Source organism: Myxine glutinosa, chromosome 7 (assembly GCF_964187855.1).
Source record: "Myxine glutinosa chromosome 7, kmMyxGlut1.1, whole genome shotgun sequence".
Lineage (NCBI taxonomy): Eukaryota > Metazoa > Chordata > Myxini > Myxiniformes > Myxinidae > Myxine > Myxine glutinosa.
In genome coordinates this window covers 144,441,190-144,461,346 of record NC_136267.1, presented here as the reverse complement: position 1 = coordinate 144,461,346, position 20,157 = coordinate 144,441,190, and the positions used below count along the sequence as shown (strand labels likewise).

General features: G+C 41.4%; 1 protein-coding gene across 1 annotated transcript in view; it reads right to left on the bottom strand.

The window, feature by feature from the left end:
* Positions 1-2,996: 2,996 nt before the first annotated feature.
* The window catches only part of LOC137414077 (zinc transporter ZIP6), a gene marked incomplete at its 3' end in the record, with an annotated part of 131,708 nt that continues 114,547 nt past the window's right edge, over positions 2,997-20,157 (bottom strand). The window contains 3 exon segments of the mRNA XM_078782383.1: positions 2,997-3,108; positions 3,272-3,454; positions 7,287-7,456. Coding sequence (XP_078638509.1) covers positions 2,997-3,108; positions 3,272-3,454; positions 7,287-7,456 — 465 coding nt within the window.

Sequence of the window (20,157 nt, the reverse complement as noted above, 5' to 3'; positions counted from 1 at the left end):
ACTGGCAATTGATCACATCCAGAAATGATGTAATCCACACAATTTATGTACTTTACATAACGTTAATAGGAATACATGGCCGTGTAGATGGGAAATACAGTTTGTTTGAAACAAATCACAAATATCAGATGAAAGTGAAAAAAACCTATGTGGTGTGAATGGCAATGTTCCTCGCTTAAATGTGAAAAACTGAATTACGTGCGAACGCATAACTGTGAGATTATGGCGGCAAAGTTGGAACATCACGTGATCCTAGCAGAAGTACCCGGCATTGCCGGGTGGGGGAGGGGAGACCCGTACTTTCCCAACCCGTACATTCGCCCTCTCGACTCAAGCTCGTATTCGATTCGTATTCGAAATCGAAAGGGGAAATCCTTCGTATTCGAATTCGTAAACACGAAATATGAATTAAAATTTAATTCATATCGCACAAAATCGACACAAAACACGGTCGCATAAAGGTGAAAAACGCAATGGCTTTTCGCCCTGAATGACGTGTGACGGGATGGAACATCACGTGATCGCTCTGAGCGAATCAGCGAGCTGCTCGCACTGGCTGAGATTAGCGGGTACTTCGCTGAAATGCGCTGAGGTAAATATGAATAAAAAATATGGATCTCATCAAATATGGTCTCGGCCATGTTCGTCCCAGGCTCAATGGCCATGTCTATGCCAAATATCAAGCACGTGAGCCTCTCCGTTTCGGAGTCTATCGGTAACATTACACACACACAAACTGTGTTTTATATATACTAGGGCATTGCCCGTACGTGGGTGCCCGTTCCTTGCCAATGCCCGTACTATATATATATCTAAAAGTATATCCCCCCCCCCCCCCCTCTATTTACATGAAATGGTTTGGTTCATTCGCAACGACCACAGAACCCCCCCCTCTATTTACATGCAATGGTTTGGTCCAAAGCGAACGGTTTGGTCCATTCGATGTGATTCGATGATTCGATGTGAATGGTTTGGTCCATTCGCAACGACCACAGAACCCCCCCCTCTATTTACATGAATGGTTTGGTCCATTCGCAAAGCCAAAGCGAACGACCACAGAACCCCCCCCTCTATTTACATGAATGGTTTGGTCCATTCGCAAAGCCAAAGCGAACGACCACAGAACCCCCCCCCCCCCCCTCTATTTACATGAATGGTTTGGTCCATTCGCAACGGCAAAGCGAACGGCGAACGGCTAAATCGCCATAGCTCGGTAAGTACTTGTCCGATTAATTTCAAACCTTGAAAAGGCACATCCTCGGGTCCCCAGCAATATACCTGGCAAGTTTCAAGTATATCGGACCGGTAGTTGTCGAGAAACAGCGGTCACAGACAAACGTACAGACGTACAGACGTACAGAGATTACTGGAATTATAGATAGATATATATATATATATATATATATATATATATATATATATATATATATATATATATATATATATATATATATATATATATATATATATATATATATATATATATATATATACATATATACATATATACATATATATATATATATATATATATATATATATATATATATATATATATATATATACATATTTACATATATACATACATAATTATATATATATATACATATATATACATATATTACTAGTGGGGTAACCCACGGGAATCCCACGGGCATGGAGGTGTGTGACATTTGGACATCTTCATTTAGTTGCTGCAAATTCAGTTTTACAAAATGGGTACAGGCAATTTATCAGATCCACAAATGATGTAATCTACACAATATATTTACTTCTGATAACATGTGAATGCATGTGCATGCACACATCTCAATTTTTCATTTCTGTTCCTCACAATTCTGTGTCTGTCTGTCACACACACACAGTCACACACACAGTCACACACACAGTCACACACACAGTCACACACACAGTCACACACACAGTCACACACACAGTCACACACACAGTCACACACACACACACACACACACACACACACACACACACACACACACACACACACACACACTCTTTACTTCCGGATAATAATGATGGATGAAATAAGAACGAAGAAATATATGTCGATATCATTGTTGACGTTTTTGTGACGACTGTCATCAAACGGAAAAGTAATATATCTTAACGGAAAAGAAAAAGCGAATTTTTCATATATGTCGACATGTTGCCGTCATGTTGGGCGGTCGGTGTCTGATACATCGTCCATGATTTTTTATATATCTCGGCATTTTCCCGGGTGTGCATTTATTTTTTCAATTATTGCTGAAACCGAGTCTAAAACCATCGATAAAAATGAAACAAGAGGGTGAATTCGAGATAAAATCGTGAGGGTGACTCAATGAATGGGCTTTATTTTACAGGCCTTCAAAAATGAATTTCGTTCTATAAGCAGATTTCATTGGATTTTCTTCCCGTTTTTTTTCAACCGAGTCTAAAACTATGTTAGCGACTGTGAAAAATGAAATGATATATCGAATTAGAGTTGAAATAAAACTGTGAGAGAGCAAAACACCACGGGCCTAACAAAAGGGCCTCAAAGCTATGCGAGTTAGCAAAATGGTGGATATTTGTTTATATGAAGCCTCTCCAGAATGTATGGAGCTACTCTCTAAACGGAGTAAGCCACACCCCCGGACAGACGGATCACCTACGGCTATTATAATATAGATATCTCAAGAACAAGCTGATTAGATTTTTGTTCAGGCCCAGATCCAGATCCAGCCTATCAGTGGGATACAAGAAATAAACTGGTCAGCCTGGTGGAAGAATGCACTCTACCAAGTTCCGTTCTTGTTTATTTTTGTCTTTCAATGCAAGCCCTCATTTTTGGATTCAACCTTGTTTTTCCCCCAAAACAAAACTGTGCTTAACCTGAGAGATCAATGGATGATCACTTTGACACCACCTCCCTTGGCCTCCCCCATGAGAAATGCAATTATCAAAACGAATGCACTGCTGGTGAGGGGGTCGAGGAAGGTGCACACTTGGCCTATTACCATCAAATGGCTTGATGGCCAACAGCTCCACTTCAGATGTCCTGTTCACCATATTTGTTGACAGTTTCCCAGCAATGTGCTCTGCAGATTTATTTGCATTTTTCAGCTTGTTCTGAGAAAAGAAAAATAAACAAAGATAACTGCACAAGCCGTTGTCTCTCTCAATAAATCGCACTATTTTATTTTTAAACAGCATTTTAAACTCAGATGGAACAATAAACATGTGTGACATTTAGGATTAGGGTAACCAACTTGCTCACCATTTCCAATCTCACCTTGGCTGAACGATAGTGCTTGAATAACGCGAGGAGGTGCTCAATGATGAACATGAGGTAAACACCCATTAGTGCAGTCAAGCCTTTCCATACTCCGTCGTTGTGCGACTCAGACGAGTCATGCGACTCAGATGACCCATGACAATGACCAACGTGGTCGTTATGATTATGCCCACCCTGAGCCTGTGGGTGCAACACCAAGCAATATTCACATTTATGTGATATAATGCCATTTGTATAATTATATGTGAATATGCATACATGCAAGAACATGCACACAGTACTCTAACTCCAACACATGATTTGAAGAGGGGTGCCACAATCATGAGTAAAAATAAATAAATAATAACGTCCCAAAATACAAAACACCACATGCCACATGTGAGCATCGGCATATCTCAGGAATGCCTCCTGACCAAATACAAAGTATAAAGGGAATAATGGCTCATCAAATCAAAGCAACATTTTATTTACTGCGGAATATTGTGTCTGTGAAGGCTCGTGTGGGACTATGTTGGCGAACAAGATAACCAATGGGTATCATTAACGAAAAGTTGATAATAAGTCGACCACCATGGGAGATGAGGTGCAGTCGACTGAGCATTGGCCCTTCATCAGAGCAAAACATTTACTAGTGGTTCAACCGCAGCTACTTTTTTCACATCACCACTAGACATTTTAATATCGGGATTTACAAAAATAAAATGATACACTTTGGAACAAAACTAACATCTTTCGCTCTCCATGTATTCCAGCAGATATGTGAAATGTATGAATGTATTGTGCACTTGATGATAAAAGCATGAAATTTGGCAGGTGACTTGCGCATGTCCAGAGTAAAAAAACTGGCTATAGGGCCAATGTTGGCATTCTTGTTAACATCCAACAATCATGAACTTACTCAATTATTTATTAAAGTAGGTAGTCAATATTCCATATACAGTGCATTCAGAAAGTAGTCAGGCCCCTTCACTTTTTCCACATTTTGTTATGTTGCAGCCTTATGCTGAAATCGTTTAAATTCATTTTTTCCCTCATAAATCTACACTCAATACCCCATAATGACAAAGAGAAAACAGGATTTTAGAAAGTTTTGCAAATTTATTAAAAAGAAAAAACTGAAATATCACATTGACATAAGTATTCATACCCTTTGCTATGACACTTGAAATTTAGCCCAGGTGCCTACCATTTGTCTTCATCTTTGAGATGTTTCTACACGTTGATTGGAGTCCACCTGTGGTAAATTCAATTGATTGGACATGATTTGGAAAGGCACACACCTGTCTATATAAGGTCTCACAGCTGAAAACGCATATCAGAGCAAAAACCAAGCCATGAGGTCGAAGGAACTGCCTGCAGAGCTGAGAGACAGGATTGTGTCGAGGCACAGATCTGGGGAAGCCTACAAAAAAAATCTCTGCTGCATTGAAGGTTCTCAAGAGCACAGTGGCCTCCATAATTCTTAAATGGAAGAAGTTTGGAACAACCAGGACTCTTCCTAGAGCTGGCCGCCCGGCCAAACTGAGCAATCGGGGGAGAAGGGCCTTGGGAAGAGAGGTGACCAAGAACCCGATGGTCACTCTGGCTGAGCTTCAGAGATCCTGTGTGGAGATGGGAGAAGCTTCCAGAAGGACAACCATCACTGCAACACTCCACCGATCTGGGCTTAATGGCAGAGTGGCCAGATGGAAGGCAAACAGTTCAATCTTGGTTTCATCAGACCACAGAATCTTGTTTCTCACAGTCTGAGAGTCCTTTCGGTGATTTTTTGAAAACTCAAAGCGGGCTTTCATGTGTCTTTCACTGAGGAGAGGATTCCGTCTGCCGTAAAAATAATTAAAGATTGTTTATAAAACTACAAAAAATGTATTCAAAATGAAAAATAAAGTAACTCATTAGATTACAGAGATTTACTTTGGAACTAATGTTATGAGCTGTATGGAGCCTTTTCCACCAGATGCTGTATTGCGTGCTTGAACATTGAATGAAAGCGAATTGACAAAGCTGAAGATTTTTGGTTTCAATGGAAGGTTGTCTATCTGATGCTGGAATAATTTGCTCTTGTGAAAATGGAAAGCCAGAAGAGTTTGTTTTTGCAGAGGTTTACTGTATATCTACATCAAGAAAGTACAATTGGAACTACAAAGAAGACGACAATCCAAGTGCATCTTACTATAATTCAACAAATGTCTGTCTGTCTGTCTGTTCCCAAGTACCGCAAAAACGGCTGAACCGATCGCAACAAAATTTTGGGTGGGTAATCCTGGGACCCCCTGGAGTAAAATAAGCTATATTGGTGGTCCTTTATTTTTTCAATTTTCCAATTTTTCCATTTTTCCAATTTTCCAGGTTTTCCAAACTCGGTGGAATAATATTTACCGACATGAACAGTGATGTGGCTTTTATTGAAATTCTACAAATACTGTTTACATTTTGATGATTTGCATGTGATATGATTTAAAGGATGTTTATATAAATCGTTTAAAATAAAAAAAGCCTTCAATTTCTGATATTTTGCCTTTTCATTTGGGCCTCCCAATTGAAGCCCTGCCCGTAGGGCAGGTACCGTTGCTCGTAACATCAATGCTGCAATATAAACTGGAGACCACTACCTATTACATCTCTGCTTACTTTTACACATTCACACTGCTTGCTAATTGACAAACTGTGAAGATCCCCTTCGATATACCACATCATGAATGGCATTAGTAAACTTTATTGTACTTTTGTACACATTCCAAGGAGACAAGTAACAAACAAACAAAACATACGAATCACCTCTCTTTCACCACCATCCTCTCTTTCTTTTTCTCTATTTTCTAACCCTAACCCCATCACACCTCTATTCCTCTCCCTCCCGATCGCAATCGATATGAAATCATTCCTTTTCTCCAACAGAATTGTACTCGGCCCTCAACATTGCCTTGAGGGCAGTCCAGCCTTGACAAGGAGAGGAAATAAAAGGATCCCATTGAGAGCCACACATTGGCTACGACAGCAGAGGAACTCTGCAAACCAAGAGTGGAGTTGGCCTTGGATGTCATAGGCAGACAGTTTGGAGAGCAAGGCGGGGGCATGCCAGACCGATTTAATGCTCGAGATATGTCTAGACGGTCTTGATTTTGTGTCTGAGATCAAGGGCCTCCATCCATTGTTGGAAGATATTTCCAATTGCAACTGCAAACAAGTTATCATTGTGTGGACCACTGAATTGCACCAGAGTTATGATAAAACACAAGGAAGATTCTGATGAGTGGAAAATGAGGAATAAATCTTTGCTCAGCCAAGTTTTGTCTTCAATTGAAGAGTATACTTAACACAATGAAACACAATGGCATGTTCAAAAATGTAGTCACCAAAACTTTGTCAGCCACGAGAAAGCCAATTCCACCAAAAGTGCAGCAAAAATATATTTCTTTTCATTTTATCATTTCCAAGGTAAATAATTGGATGATGTCATTTCATCTGAAACACCAGCACTCACAGTAAAATAAGCATTTTGATCAAATTTATTGCTTTGACTCGATGCAGAGTATGTGGGGAACAATCTGCTTTTACAAGCAATTTTATAAAGGTATAAGCATTTATTGTACAACATGTGAGGGAGGTGGTGGGCGGACGTGGTTGAAATTCAAAAAAAAAAAAATCATTGCAACAACATCCGCCAAAGGATGAATCTGAACTAAAGTCCACCTTCCTTCTCTTTTTTATATACATGTTGCAACTTGTTAGGGTATTACGATAATTGTTTTATGCAGTTAAGACAGCAGTCTCAAACAGAAATCATTAAGTCAAACTCTTAAGCAGAGATGCAGAAAGAAGAAGAAGAGGCTCTTCCATAGGCGTCGACATTTTATTTTAAAAAGAGAGGGAGAGAAAATGTTTGCACACGTTTTACCACAAGTAGTAAGTTAACTTCAAAAGTCACTACACGCAGAACTTACGAAAGAAGAAAAGAGGAGGGAGGTGGGGGTGAGGAGAAGGAAGCAGTGTAGTAAGTAGGAAAACTCACATGAGGCATAAGATGCATGAGGGCATCACCACTGAGAGTGCCCACTGCAAGGGCCACCAAGAAGGTAAGAAGATACTTGAAAAACACCTGATTCATCACAGGAACAATGGCCACTCCAATCAGCGCCAAAAGGGATATGATTGTGATGGACAGGAAGCCCCAACCCCAAGCTGCACACAAAGTGGAAGAACATGAGAGACACTTCATGACAAAATTCCAAACTGTAAATATGGAGAACATCAAGGGCAAGCAGATATCCACAGGCCATTCACCATTAACAGCAGTCCTATTCCTTGGTTACACATGGCAACAACAATCTGTAAACTTAAGTGGAATAATAATCATAAGCAACCTCTGGTGGCAAATATATACAGTGCCTTCAGAAAGTATTCACACCCCTTGACCTTTTTCACATTTTGCTGCGTTACAGTCTGAATTAAAAATAGATTAAATAGAGTTGTTTTTTTTGTCACTGATCTACACATAATACCCATTAATGTCAAAGTGGATTCTTTTTTTCTTTTCGAAATTTTTACAAATCAATTAAAAATGAATACAGAAATATCTAATTTACACGAGTATTCAACCCCTTGAGTGGATACTTCGTACAAGTGCCTTTTCAGCGATTACAGCTTGATTTACAATTTTACAGCTTAATCATTAAGCTGATTCATTAATGATCATTAACATTACATTATGATTACAGCGATTTTAGCTCTTACACGAGCCTCGATTATGTATACAAAAAATAATAATAATAAATAAATAAAGTCTTCTTGGGGATGTCTGTATCAGCTTTGCACATCTGGATTTGGGGAGTTTCTCCCATTCTTCCATGCAGATTTGTTTAGCTCTGTCAAGTTGGATGGTGAGCGTTGGTGAACAGCAATGTTCAAGTCTTTCCACAGATTCACAATGGGATTTAAGTCTGGGCCACTCAAGGACTTTCATGTTCTTGTTCTGAAGCCATTCCAGTGTTGCTTTGGCTGTATGCTTGGGGTCATTGTCCTGTTGGAACGAAAATCTTCGCCGGTCTACGGTCTTTTGTACTCTGAAGCAGGTTCTCAAGGATTTGCCTGCATTTGGATTCATTCATTGTTCCCTCTATCCTTACAAGTCTCACAGACCCTACCACTGAAAAGCATCACTATAGCATGATGCTGCCACCACTATGCTTCACAGTAGCGATGGCACTAGATGGTCGATGAGCTGTGCTTGGTTTCCACGAGACGTTACGCTTTGCATTCAGGCTAGAGAGTTCAATTTTCGACTCCTCAGACCACAGAATATTTTGCCTCATGCTCTCTGTCTTATATATTCCTTTTTGCAAACTCCAGGCATGCTGGCATGTGCCTTTTTCTCAGAAGTGCCTTCTGTCTGGCCACACTCCCATAAAGCCTAGATTTATGGAGTGCTGCAGAGACTGTTGTTCTTTTAGCAGGTTCTCCCATCAAATCCAAGGACATCTGTAGTTCTGCCAGAGTGGTCATTTTGTTATTGGTCTCCTCCCTGACCAAGGTCCTTCTTGCCTGGATGCTCAGTTTGGTCAGATGGACAGCTCTTGGAAGGGTCTGGGTAATTCCATATTATTTCCATTTCCTAATGATGGAGCTCACTGTGCTCTTTGGAACTTTCAACACTCTAGAAATTGTTTTATATCCTTCCCCAGAACTATGCCACCTTTCAATTCCATCTCAGAGTTCTATGGACAGTTTCTGCTCTGATATGCACTGTCAACTGTGGGACATTGTATAGAAAGGAGTGTTTCTTTCCAAGTCATGTCCAATCAATTGAATTGGCCACAGGTGCACTCCAATCCAGTTGCAGAGACATCTAATGGATGATCAAAGAAAAATGGATGCACCTGAGCTCAATTTGGAGTGTCATAGCAAAGGTGTTGAATACCTATTGACTCAAGACATTTCAGCTTTTCATTTTTAATTAGTTTGTAAAAAATGCAAAAAAAAAAAAACTGACATTATGGGGTATTTATTGTGTTGAGCAGTTTAAAATAAAAAAAACAATTAAATCCAATTAAAATTTAGGCTGTAACACATGAAAATGTGAAAAATTCAAATGGTGTGAATACTTTATGAAGGCAATGTGTGTGCATAAATATGTATGTGTATGTATGTATGTATGTATGTATGTATGTATGTATGTATGTATGTATGTATGTATGTATGTATGTATGTATGTATACAAGTATGTATTAGCGCTGGGCGATAATCGCAATTGGGCAATAATCATGCTTTAGATTTACTATCACGATAACAATAATGCAAATTCATTATCACGATAGCTGATGTGGATGCACAGTCGGTAGAATGCACCTTGAACCCGGATATTGACTGCTTTGAGCAGTTAGTGTGTTTAGTTTCTCTCAAAAGATATACCCGTATTAAATGCAGCTGTACAAAATAAAGCAGGTGATATAATATGGAATGTATATTCTCCAAGATGTAATTTAGATGTTATATCATTAAAAAATAAACATCAAAACAAACGACCGATTTATAAAGGTGCCGAAAGCGCTGCCGGTATCAAAATCGCCGATCCATTTGAGTTTGCTTTGTCTGTGCACAAAGTTGAGTACTCAAGGCAATATCATGTTAAACATCGACAAGGTGAGCGTACTCTGTGTGTGGAGTTTTGGTACTGAGGACAGGGTCAAGCAGGTAATATGGCGACGTCATTTCCTTCATTTATTAACTCAACTGGACTACCGTCCAGTTGAGTTCATCACATACTGAACCCTCTGGCGTCCGACGTCTGTCGTCGTCGTCTGTCGTCCGTTAACACTCCAGCGTCCACAAATATCAACCGATTCTGATCAAACTTGACATGCAGCATCCTTACCCCAAGGACCAGGTTGTTATTACATTTCAGCCCGATCCGTTGAAAAATGGCGGACTTAGGCGACCATTATGTTTTTGGTCATGAAAACGACGTTAACACTCTAGCGTCTACAAATATTAACAGATTTTGATAAAACTTAGAATGTTTAACCCTTACCACACAAGGAAGGTTGCCATTGCATTCCAACCCGATCCGTCACAAAATGGCCGCCATATTGTTTTCAGCTCCGAAACGACGTTAAGACTTTAACGTCCACAAATATTTATGGATTTTGTTATGGATTCATCACTTCCGTTGTTGTGGTTTTCATCCACTTGAAACATTTCTGGTCCCATGTATTATTATTATGGTGGTTTGAGGGAAATGACGGTTATTGGTGTCAGAAGGTAAAAAGGTTAAAGTTTTAAATGAAACCGGAACCGGACGACGATGAAGCGGAAGGAGAAGAAAAAGAGGGCGGAGCGAAAGTCGGAGAAGAAGCTGGTTGCTTTGCGGTCTGGATGGAACGTTGTCGAGCAAGAGTCACGTACTTTGGATTTCCTGGGGAAAAAGGATTCCTGCGATACAGTGGTTATCGCTGTGACTGATCATCCTGCGTGTCAGGTTTGGCGTTAGATTCCGAAGAATCATCGCCGGGTCGTTGCGACTTGAGAATGAGCCGTCGGCCATTTTGACTCACGCGCTTCGCGCGTCGAGCAAACTTTCCTTGCTTTGTCAACCGTTTCCACCGCTTTCAGACGTATCTGTGGTGTGTGTGTGCACCAAGGCTTTTGACGATTACTTTGTGGCTCGCCGACGGTGAACAGTGAAAGTTCATACCTGGAGGGCGCCTTTGGATTTCCCAGTCGCAGTGAATGCGCCTTTGTGCCGCTTTAACCATGTGACCTTTTCTCCGCTTTGGCCGCGTGCGCCTTTGTGCCGTTTTGTGCGGCATGACTGTGCCTGTCATCTGAACGAGATTCTGGTTTCGATTCAACATCGTTCCGTTGATCACTGGAGCGGATCAACTCTGAGCTCGAAGACGGGAATATAGAGACATTAGGGAATGTTCTTTTCCACTCACTTGGAGCACAGTGAGTTACCTTATGCATGCTAGCTGATGGTACCATCATAGGAGATATATTGATTGTACTCTTGATTCCTATTATTGTTGTACTGTTATTCTTGTGTGATTTGTAATACAATATTTGTTTGTATTATTGGTGTTTGTATTATTTGCAATTGGTGTGATTTCACCATTGATTTTTGACACAGGATAACATATTTTTCTGCCGTGGCTCCTTTCGGGGCTCGGAGGTACAGCGTGACCAGGGGGTCGGGGAGGAGCACGTAACAATTTTGATGAAACTTGGTGTGCGAGACTCTTACCACACAAGGTAGTCAGTTCAGTTGAGTTCTGCTTCCCTGGAAGCTCTAGTTTGTCTATTGCATCATGGGATTGCTTGGCATTTATTATTTGCTGTGTGTGTGTGTGTGCGTGTATATATATATATACTAACTTGGCTCGGCTCGCTGCGCTCGCCTCACCAAGCGTCGTTAGTGAGGAACGGGCTTATTTGAGCTGAGATTAGTGACTGTACCTGAGTTGCTGTGTTGTCATGATTTACACCAATCATAATACAAACAATTATTTTGCACAAATGTATTTGTTGTGTTTGTGATACTAGGCCATGCCCGTACTATATATATATCTAAAATTATATCCCCCCCCCTCTATTTACATGAAATGGTTTGGTCCATTCGCAAAGCCAAAGCGAACGGCTTGCGAGTACGGTGACAATCCCCCCCCCCCTCTATTTACATGAAATGGTTTGGTCCATTCGCAAAGCCAAAGCGAACGGCTTGCGAGTACGGTGACAATCCCCCCCCCCTCTATTTACATGAAATGGTTTGGTCCAAAGCGAACGGCTTGCGGAGTTTGGTAAAGAAATCGCCATACTCACATCCTCGGGTCCCCAGCAATATACCTGGCAAGTTTCAAGTATATCGGACCCGTGGTTGTCGAGAAACAGCGGTCACAGACATACAGACATACACACAGACATACACACAGACATAGAGATTACTGGAATTATAGATAGATTACATTTTTATCCGCAATTTAGGTTGAAGATTCAGGTTGAATGTTTTTTTTTTCAAGAAAGAACCCCTCAGCACATACATAGGGGAGGGGTAGGTGCAGACTGGAAGTTTGGGACGATTACACCTCACCACCACGTAATTCAAAACACCTCACTACCAAGTAATTCAAAACACCTCACCACCACATAATTCAAAACACCTCACCACCACGTGATTTTAAACCACCACAACGTTATTAAAAACACTTCACAACCACGGAAACAAAGGTTTGAGGGATTCGTTCAGTGACAACACAGACACCCGAGTTGTGACAACACAGACACCCGAGTTGTGACAACACAGACACCCGAGTTGTGACAACACAGACACCCGATGTGTAGATATATAGATAAATGACTGTACCCGAGTTGCCGTTTTGTCATGGTTTAAACCAATCATAATTCAAACAATTATTTTGCACAAATGTATTCGTAATATACGTGATATCACATTTTATAAACAATTGAAGTTGAAAGCTTAAGTTGAAAAAAAAACAATCCCCCCAAAAAAATAATAAAAAAATTTCCCAATTTATTTATATATTTATATATTCTCCCGATAACACCTGCATGATGAACAATCATGACATCCTTGTACGAATATGGAGAGCAGCCAGAATGTGCACTGCGTTGGCACTACTGAATATTTTTCTGAAAACAATGCTCGACTGAAAGTCGTGGGAAATGGAGCACCAATCACAGAAAAACATTGTGTACAATTTTGCCTCAGGCAGAGAGTTAATGGAGACATGGCACAGGTAATCGCAAAATGAAGGCGGCAAAAGCACTTGCAACAAATCAAGCCGGCTATCCCGCTCCCTCCCTCCCTCCTCACCCAGTTATTAAACCATACCTGGACCCTCAGATGCCATTAAAGCATATTATGAAATCCCACATTGTAAAGGTGGCATTGTAGGGAGATCGTTAAATGTGCAGACCAACGGCAGTGTGGCTGGGAATGAGTGCAAACTCAAGGTGCACCCGCCGGGGTGATAATGGTGCATCATCATTCTGTGAGTGGCAGCTCGCAGCTACTGTAAGGGCAATTATACTCAATCATGTCGTGCATGCTTTCCGGATCTGTGCCAGCAGCAAGATGCTGGCGAGCAAAGGATTTTGAAAAGTCGGCACTTGTGCAGAAACTTTCAGGTCATTCATGGATAACTATGCACGTTGACGTGATCCACAAGCGCTTTGCAGAATATGGAGCTGTCTCGCTCAGGAAAGTCTACATCTAATCTGGATGCATGTGTGAGACTAAAAATTGTGACATCGGGCCTAACTGCCATTATTCGACAATATTTTTTGGTTCGCTTTGCTTCAGGAACGCTGAGCTTGCATTTCCAAGTATAACTAGCCCGACGGAGTTAAAATACAGTTTCCCTCCAAAACGACATTTTAGGCCAAAGGGCCTTCTATTAGGCAAAAACAGAAGCAATAGAAGGCCATTTAGCCTAAAATGAGTGTGCCGTATGCACACCCCAACATTTTACAACGTATCATTTTATAGTTAACGTGTACATCTTATAGAATCTTTGGAGAGGGAACTTTGGAGGGAGAACAGTGCGCACAGCTGTAAGGACGAAGGACGGGAACAGTGGTGAGTTTGAGGTGAAGGTGGGAGTGCATCAGGGGTCGGTACTAAGTCCACTACTATTTGTAGCTGTGATGGAGTTCCTGGCTCAGAATGTAAAGGAGGGTTTACCGTGGGAGTGGTTGTATGCAGACGATCTGGTGTTGATTGCGGAAAGTATGGATGGATTGAAGGAAAAGATGAACAAGTGGAAGGAATGTATGGAGACAAAAGGTCTGAAGGTGAATATCGGAAAGACGAAGGTGATGGCAAGTGGTAAAGCATGTGGTGAGGTGGAAAGAACTGGGAAGTGGCCCTGTGCTGTGTGTAGGAAGGGTGTCAGAGTGAACTCCATTCAATGTACAATGTGCGCTGAGTGGGTTCATCAAAAATGTAGTGGTCTGAGAGGGTCATTAACCAGTGTGGCAGCTACATTCAAATGTAAGGTGTGCACAGAGGGAGCTGCAGATGGAGGAAATGTTGAGTTGGATCTTGGAGACAGCGTGAAGCTGGAAGGTGTGAAAACATTTTGCTACCTCGGGGACATGCTGAATGGAGTAGGTGGATCAGACTCGGCAACGGTTGCTAGAGTGAGATGTGCATGGAAGAAGTTTCGGGAACTGAGTGGCGTGCTGATGAGGAGGGGAGTGTCGTTGAAGCTGAAGGGAAAGGTGTATGCTGCATGTGTGAGAAGTGTCATGATTTATGGGAGCGAGACATGGGTAATGAACGTAGAGCAGCAACGAAGGTTGGAAAGGGTGGAAATGCGAATGGTTCGATGGATGTGCGGAGTATCGTTGAGAGAGAGGAAGACAAATGATGAATTGCGAAAGATGATGGGAATAGAGCCTGTGATTGATGCTGTGAAGAGGAACAGGTTGAGATGGTTTGGTCATGTGTTGAGGAAGGATGAAAGTGACTGGTTGAGAAGAGTGATGGAAATGAATGTAGAAGGAAGTCGAGGACAGGGAAGACCGAGAAAGACTTGGCTAAAGATGGTGGAAGAAGAAATGCGGGCAAGGGGGTTAACAAGGAGAGATGCAGAAAATAGGGCAAATTGGAGAAGATTGTCATGGGGACCGCAAGGCTAACCCCCGCTCTCGCAGGGAAAATGGCCTTTAAAATGCATGTTGTTGTTGTTGTTGGAGAGGGAACTTGCGCCAGCACACAATAGCCTACTCATAATTGAGAGATCCTGTCGGATCTTTCATGTCCAAAATCTAAAGGCAATCAAGGCCAACCAGCTTGACATCCCCATTCAATGGCAAGCATTCTTTCGGATGCAGCAATCATCTTGGCACCACACAAGTACAGTAGTTTTCATCAGATTTGACTCCACAGCGGTACAAATCCAGGACCAACTGAGAACAACTCGGTGGAACGCATACCTTCACCAGGCTGAACAGATTACGTTTTGTATCCCACCGATAGGTGGAATCTGCACGATTGGCACCGAGAACACAAATGTACAAACATAACAGAATAAAATGGAAAAGCATCAGCCAATGGGTCGGTGATGATAAATGATTGCAACCGATTTCCTTCTGGACAAATGTCGTCCAAATAAAAGTTGGCAATCCACCAAATCCGAGAAGGAATTGTTTAGCTCCCGTGCACTCCCAAACACCCAGGGAAATTGTGCTCAACTATTAGCCTAGTCAAAAAATCTGAAAATGTGCCTTTATAGAATGATTGAGGCATTTTTGAGTAAAAGCAAGCAAACCACTTTTTCTGGGGTAGTTTTTCATGCTGAATATGAATCTGTTGTTTGCCAAGCCCAAAAATGCGTAATTAGGTCACTAATCAAGGTCAAAGGTCAATGAGTGCAAAATTCAAAATTTTTGAAAAAATGCTTTATTTTACATCCCCTATCTGTACATTTCAATTATTTTACAATATTTTGTCTAGTAAGGTTGCTAAAGCTTTTCAAAATCTTATTTTTAAAGGAAAACGTGAGGACACATCTATGCTCATTTGCCTTTATCTCTGTAAGGGGCGACAATTAGTTTTTGCGTAATTTGCTTGCAGTTTAACATCTAAATGCACAATGGGGCAGAGTTTTTATGCTCCTATTGATGGTCTAGAGATAGATTTTATAAAGACAGAATCTAAATGTCACCGGTAAACAACATAGGTCAAAGGTCAATGAGTGCGAAAGTCTTGCAATGACGTAACAGTTACTTGCACTTGAAACCATCCCTTTCACTCAACAGTGAAAGTGGCTTCATCTTTCTGACCCCAATGCATTTGCCATGTTTGTCAAATCATTTCCATTCAGACAGAGCAGGGTGTTCTTCAATAGACCCTTAATGATGAAGAATGAATCTAATAGCCTAGCATAAGCCATCTAGTTCGTACCCTAGGCATCAGGCATTAAACATTTCAGGAGTACAGGTAAGGGTCTTTTTAAGATTGTTAAAAAATGAAATATAAAATCAAATGAAAGTAAAGGAATGCATTCTTCTTTGGTGAGATACATGTACATACAAATGTGTAATGTATGCTTGACATCTCACATCATAGGCAGGCCTACATACATGTACATTTACCTAACAGTAGCAAAAAGACAGGCAGGGCATGGGCATTGACGATGAGTGCCTAATGCATCTACCACTAATGAATTAGTGATATCGGTTAGATGTTTTGTCTTGAAGAAGCTTTACTTTGTGTCTTTGAGAATAAGATTAAAACCCGGGCCAACACTGCCTGCGCTTATTCGATCATTTAAGGGCTGTTGCAGTATATCATACAACGTTGTAGTTTTCATGGTCAGAACATGCGTGCCTGGTGCTTAGTTTGGTTTCTGTTTCTCCCCTCAGGCCAACCATGGAACCTATTGCCAGCCTCAAGCGACAGCGTGAGGATGTGTCGTTTGAACTTTGTATCATTTGTCAGGGAACTAGCCAGGTCAAAGATACATCAGCCAGCATCAGCATCACCTGTCACAGATGCTTCAGCTCCCACCAGAAGTGGAGGAGGAGTTCCTTCTTGGCAACTTTGTTGTGAAAGGGTCAGACCAAAGATTCAACCAAGTAGATCCAGATCATAGCCTGGAATGGCTTAATGGTGTAGGGAAAAAGAGGGGTGGAATCATCGGAATAACCAAAACAAATTCAGCCCTGGCAAGATGGACTCTCTCGTACAACCACAGGACATGCATTTCAATGCAGACGTATGAAATGATGAATGTTGGAGTGGACACTGGTTACGTCCATAATGAAGCCAACTCATCCCGCACTAAACGTGACAACTGCGACGAAGAACTCATACTTCAAACTCTCCTGCGATTCAAAGTATTTGCTGAGGAATCTTCTAGTCGACCAAACCTCCTTAACTGCGCAACAAAAGATGTTGCAACTTCTGAAATAGAAGAGTCACTGCTGAACGCAAAAACATTAGGGCAGCAGCAGGTGGAAAACTTTGTCAAAGTGAGACTTGTTGAAAAATCAACTGATTTCCGAGATCGACTTCCGAAGGTGAAGGCTCCCACGTTTTCCTCACTCTATGAAATAGGAACCAAGAAAGCCAATGGAAAGATCGAAACCACAAAAGCAGACAGAAACTTTTTGCAGAGACTAATTGCAGCGTACAGAGCTGGAAGACCAGTTGAACTGGCTAGAATACTTAACCATGAACTGATGAAGGTGCCAATCAGCATTGTTGATACATCTGGCGAACTTAGAACGGGTGTTAAGGCTATTTTATTTGACATTCTTATCAGGAGTGTATCATGCCCCTCAGAAATCGCCTTTTATGGGCCTTCCTGTTTGATCATTGATGGGCAAGCTGCAGTTATGTCACTTGGAAAACCTAACACGGCGAACACCTTTGGTGATTATGCAGACGAATTTGTAAAGTTCATTTTCTGGCAAGGCCGGGCTTACAGCCGAATTGATGTTACCTTCGATCGATATAGAGACATTTCAATCAAAGTTGGAACTAGGGTCAAACGTACGAAGAAGTCAAGGCCAGTTCGTCGCCTGATTGAAGATAGAGATGTGCCACTCCCCAACAAATGGCCTGACTTTCTCGCATCAACTGAAAACAAGACAGAGCTTGCTCAGTTCCTGTCGAATGCACTCCTGGCAGCGGCACCCCCTGAAAAAGTGGTTGTTGTTGGTGGAGGTTTCGCTTCTGAAACAGAAGTCCAGAGTTCAGATCCTGCAATGAACACTACTTTGCTACAAAGCAATCACGAGGAAGCAGATACCAGAATGATTGTACACTGCCTTCATGCCGATGCACCAAACATTGTGGTCGCAGCGCGTGACACAGATGTGTTGGTGCTGTTGCTTGCCAACTTCAGTAAAATGTCTTGCGTAAAACTTTGGATGAGAGCAGGAACAATTAAGAAACGGAAGTATGTTCCTGTGCATGACATAAAGTCGGAATTTGGACTTGCTGATCATGTCTATGAGACTTTACCAGCATTTCATGCATTGACAGGATGCGATACGGTTTCATTTTTCTCAGGACACTCAAAGAAAACAGAATGGGATATCTTCCTTGAACACAACAGTCTGCTTCAAGATCTTGGCAAGTTTCCGACACCATCAAAGAAGGTCACAGAAGATGCTGAAAAGTTCATTTGCCATATCTACAAGGAACCATCTGAGAACTGTAATCAAGCCCGCATTAAACTGTTCAACAAATGCCATGCAACGGAGACCCTACCTCCATCTAGTGATGCAGCAAAGTTCCACATAGAGCGTGCAAACTACCAAAGTTTCATTTGGAGAGAGGCCAGTAATCCAATGACAGATCTGCCACCGCCGACTGATTGTGGATGGAAACTCGTTGATGACAAGTTGTCACCGGTTCTTACAACTTTACCGTCAATTCCAAAGGGATGCCGAGAACTTACTCAGTGTGGTTGCAAGAAAGGTTGCAGTTCTGATAGTTGCTCTTGTCGGAAGTGGGGGAAACAGTTCTGCACTGAGGCCTGCAAGTGCAATGCCAGTGAAACACCATGTCGAAACAGGCCAAAGTAGGGGGGGGGGGGGGGGGGGTCAGAGCTTACACAGTTAAGCTAATTGGCATTCCCCTGGATGGCTCCTCCTTCCAGCCAATCAGTCTGACAGACTGCAATTGATTCAGGATTAATTAAGAATACATGTGATAATGATCAACTGCCTGCACTCCAAACATGTTTGCCATGAAGTGCATTTTGCGCCTTGTGCCATGTAAGTGCACTTTGCGCCTTGTGACCGTTAGCCTTAATTAAGTGGCTAATTAGTCAAATATTGACATTTAGTGTAGAAAACAATCTTGCTATTATATAGGACTCAGGTAAACCACTTCACTGATGGTATTTAAGGCAACAATTCAAGTGAATTAAAACAGTATGTCAAAAAACGAAAAGTTGCTTCATTACGGATATATTCACAAAAATCTGATTTTTTCCCTTCACAATTCCCTTTACTTTCATAATTGTGAAAAGCTGTAGTAACCTTACCAGACAAAATACTGTAAAATAATTGAAATGTACAGATAGGTGATGTAAAATAAAACATTTTTTCAAAAATTTTGAATTTTGCACTCATTGACCTTTGACCTTGATTAGTGACCTAATTACGCATTTTTGGGCTTGGCAAACAACAGATTCGTATTCAGCACGAAAAACTACCCCAGAAAAAGTGGTTTGCTTGCTTTTACTCAAAAATGCCTCATGAATTCACGTTTCCCAGAAATTTGACTAGTCTATATGCGGCCCACCTTTTTATGGGAATATTTTTTTTTTATGCGGCCCACCTTTACAAAAAACCCTTTAAATAATAAAAAGAGTTTTATAGGCTGAAGGATTCCAAATCACTGGCTAGGGTCACTTGAGAAGCACATCTGCATGAATCAAACAGAAGAATATCAAATAAGAAAATGGATCATCTTATGTTCATTGCATTACTTAGAGTGACTACCAACATAATTGGATCAAACTGGTGTTCTGAGGTGGCTGGCGCACCTTGAACGGGGACAGTCCTGTCTGCTGGACTTCACTTATGGAAATTTGAGAACGAACTGTGCCTTGTGAAGAGACCGGGCCATTACCGGCCAATGCCTTTACTGCAATCCTTGTCAAGTTCCAAATTATTGTCTTGATTATTCAATTATAAAACAACGGCAAAGCACCAAGCATCTCACTGGCCAAGCAACTGCTTCAGCAGCTTTCTTGGAGACCTGGTGCAAGGCAGCTTCATCGGCAGTCAAACTTTCAAAGCCAGACGAGAGAACAACCACAGATAAGCGTGATGAGTCATGCACTTCACACTCCATCACTGCAATCATGCACATGATGCTCGGTTCGGCCAAGCAAACTGCCACT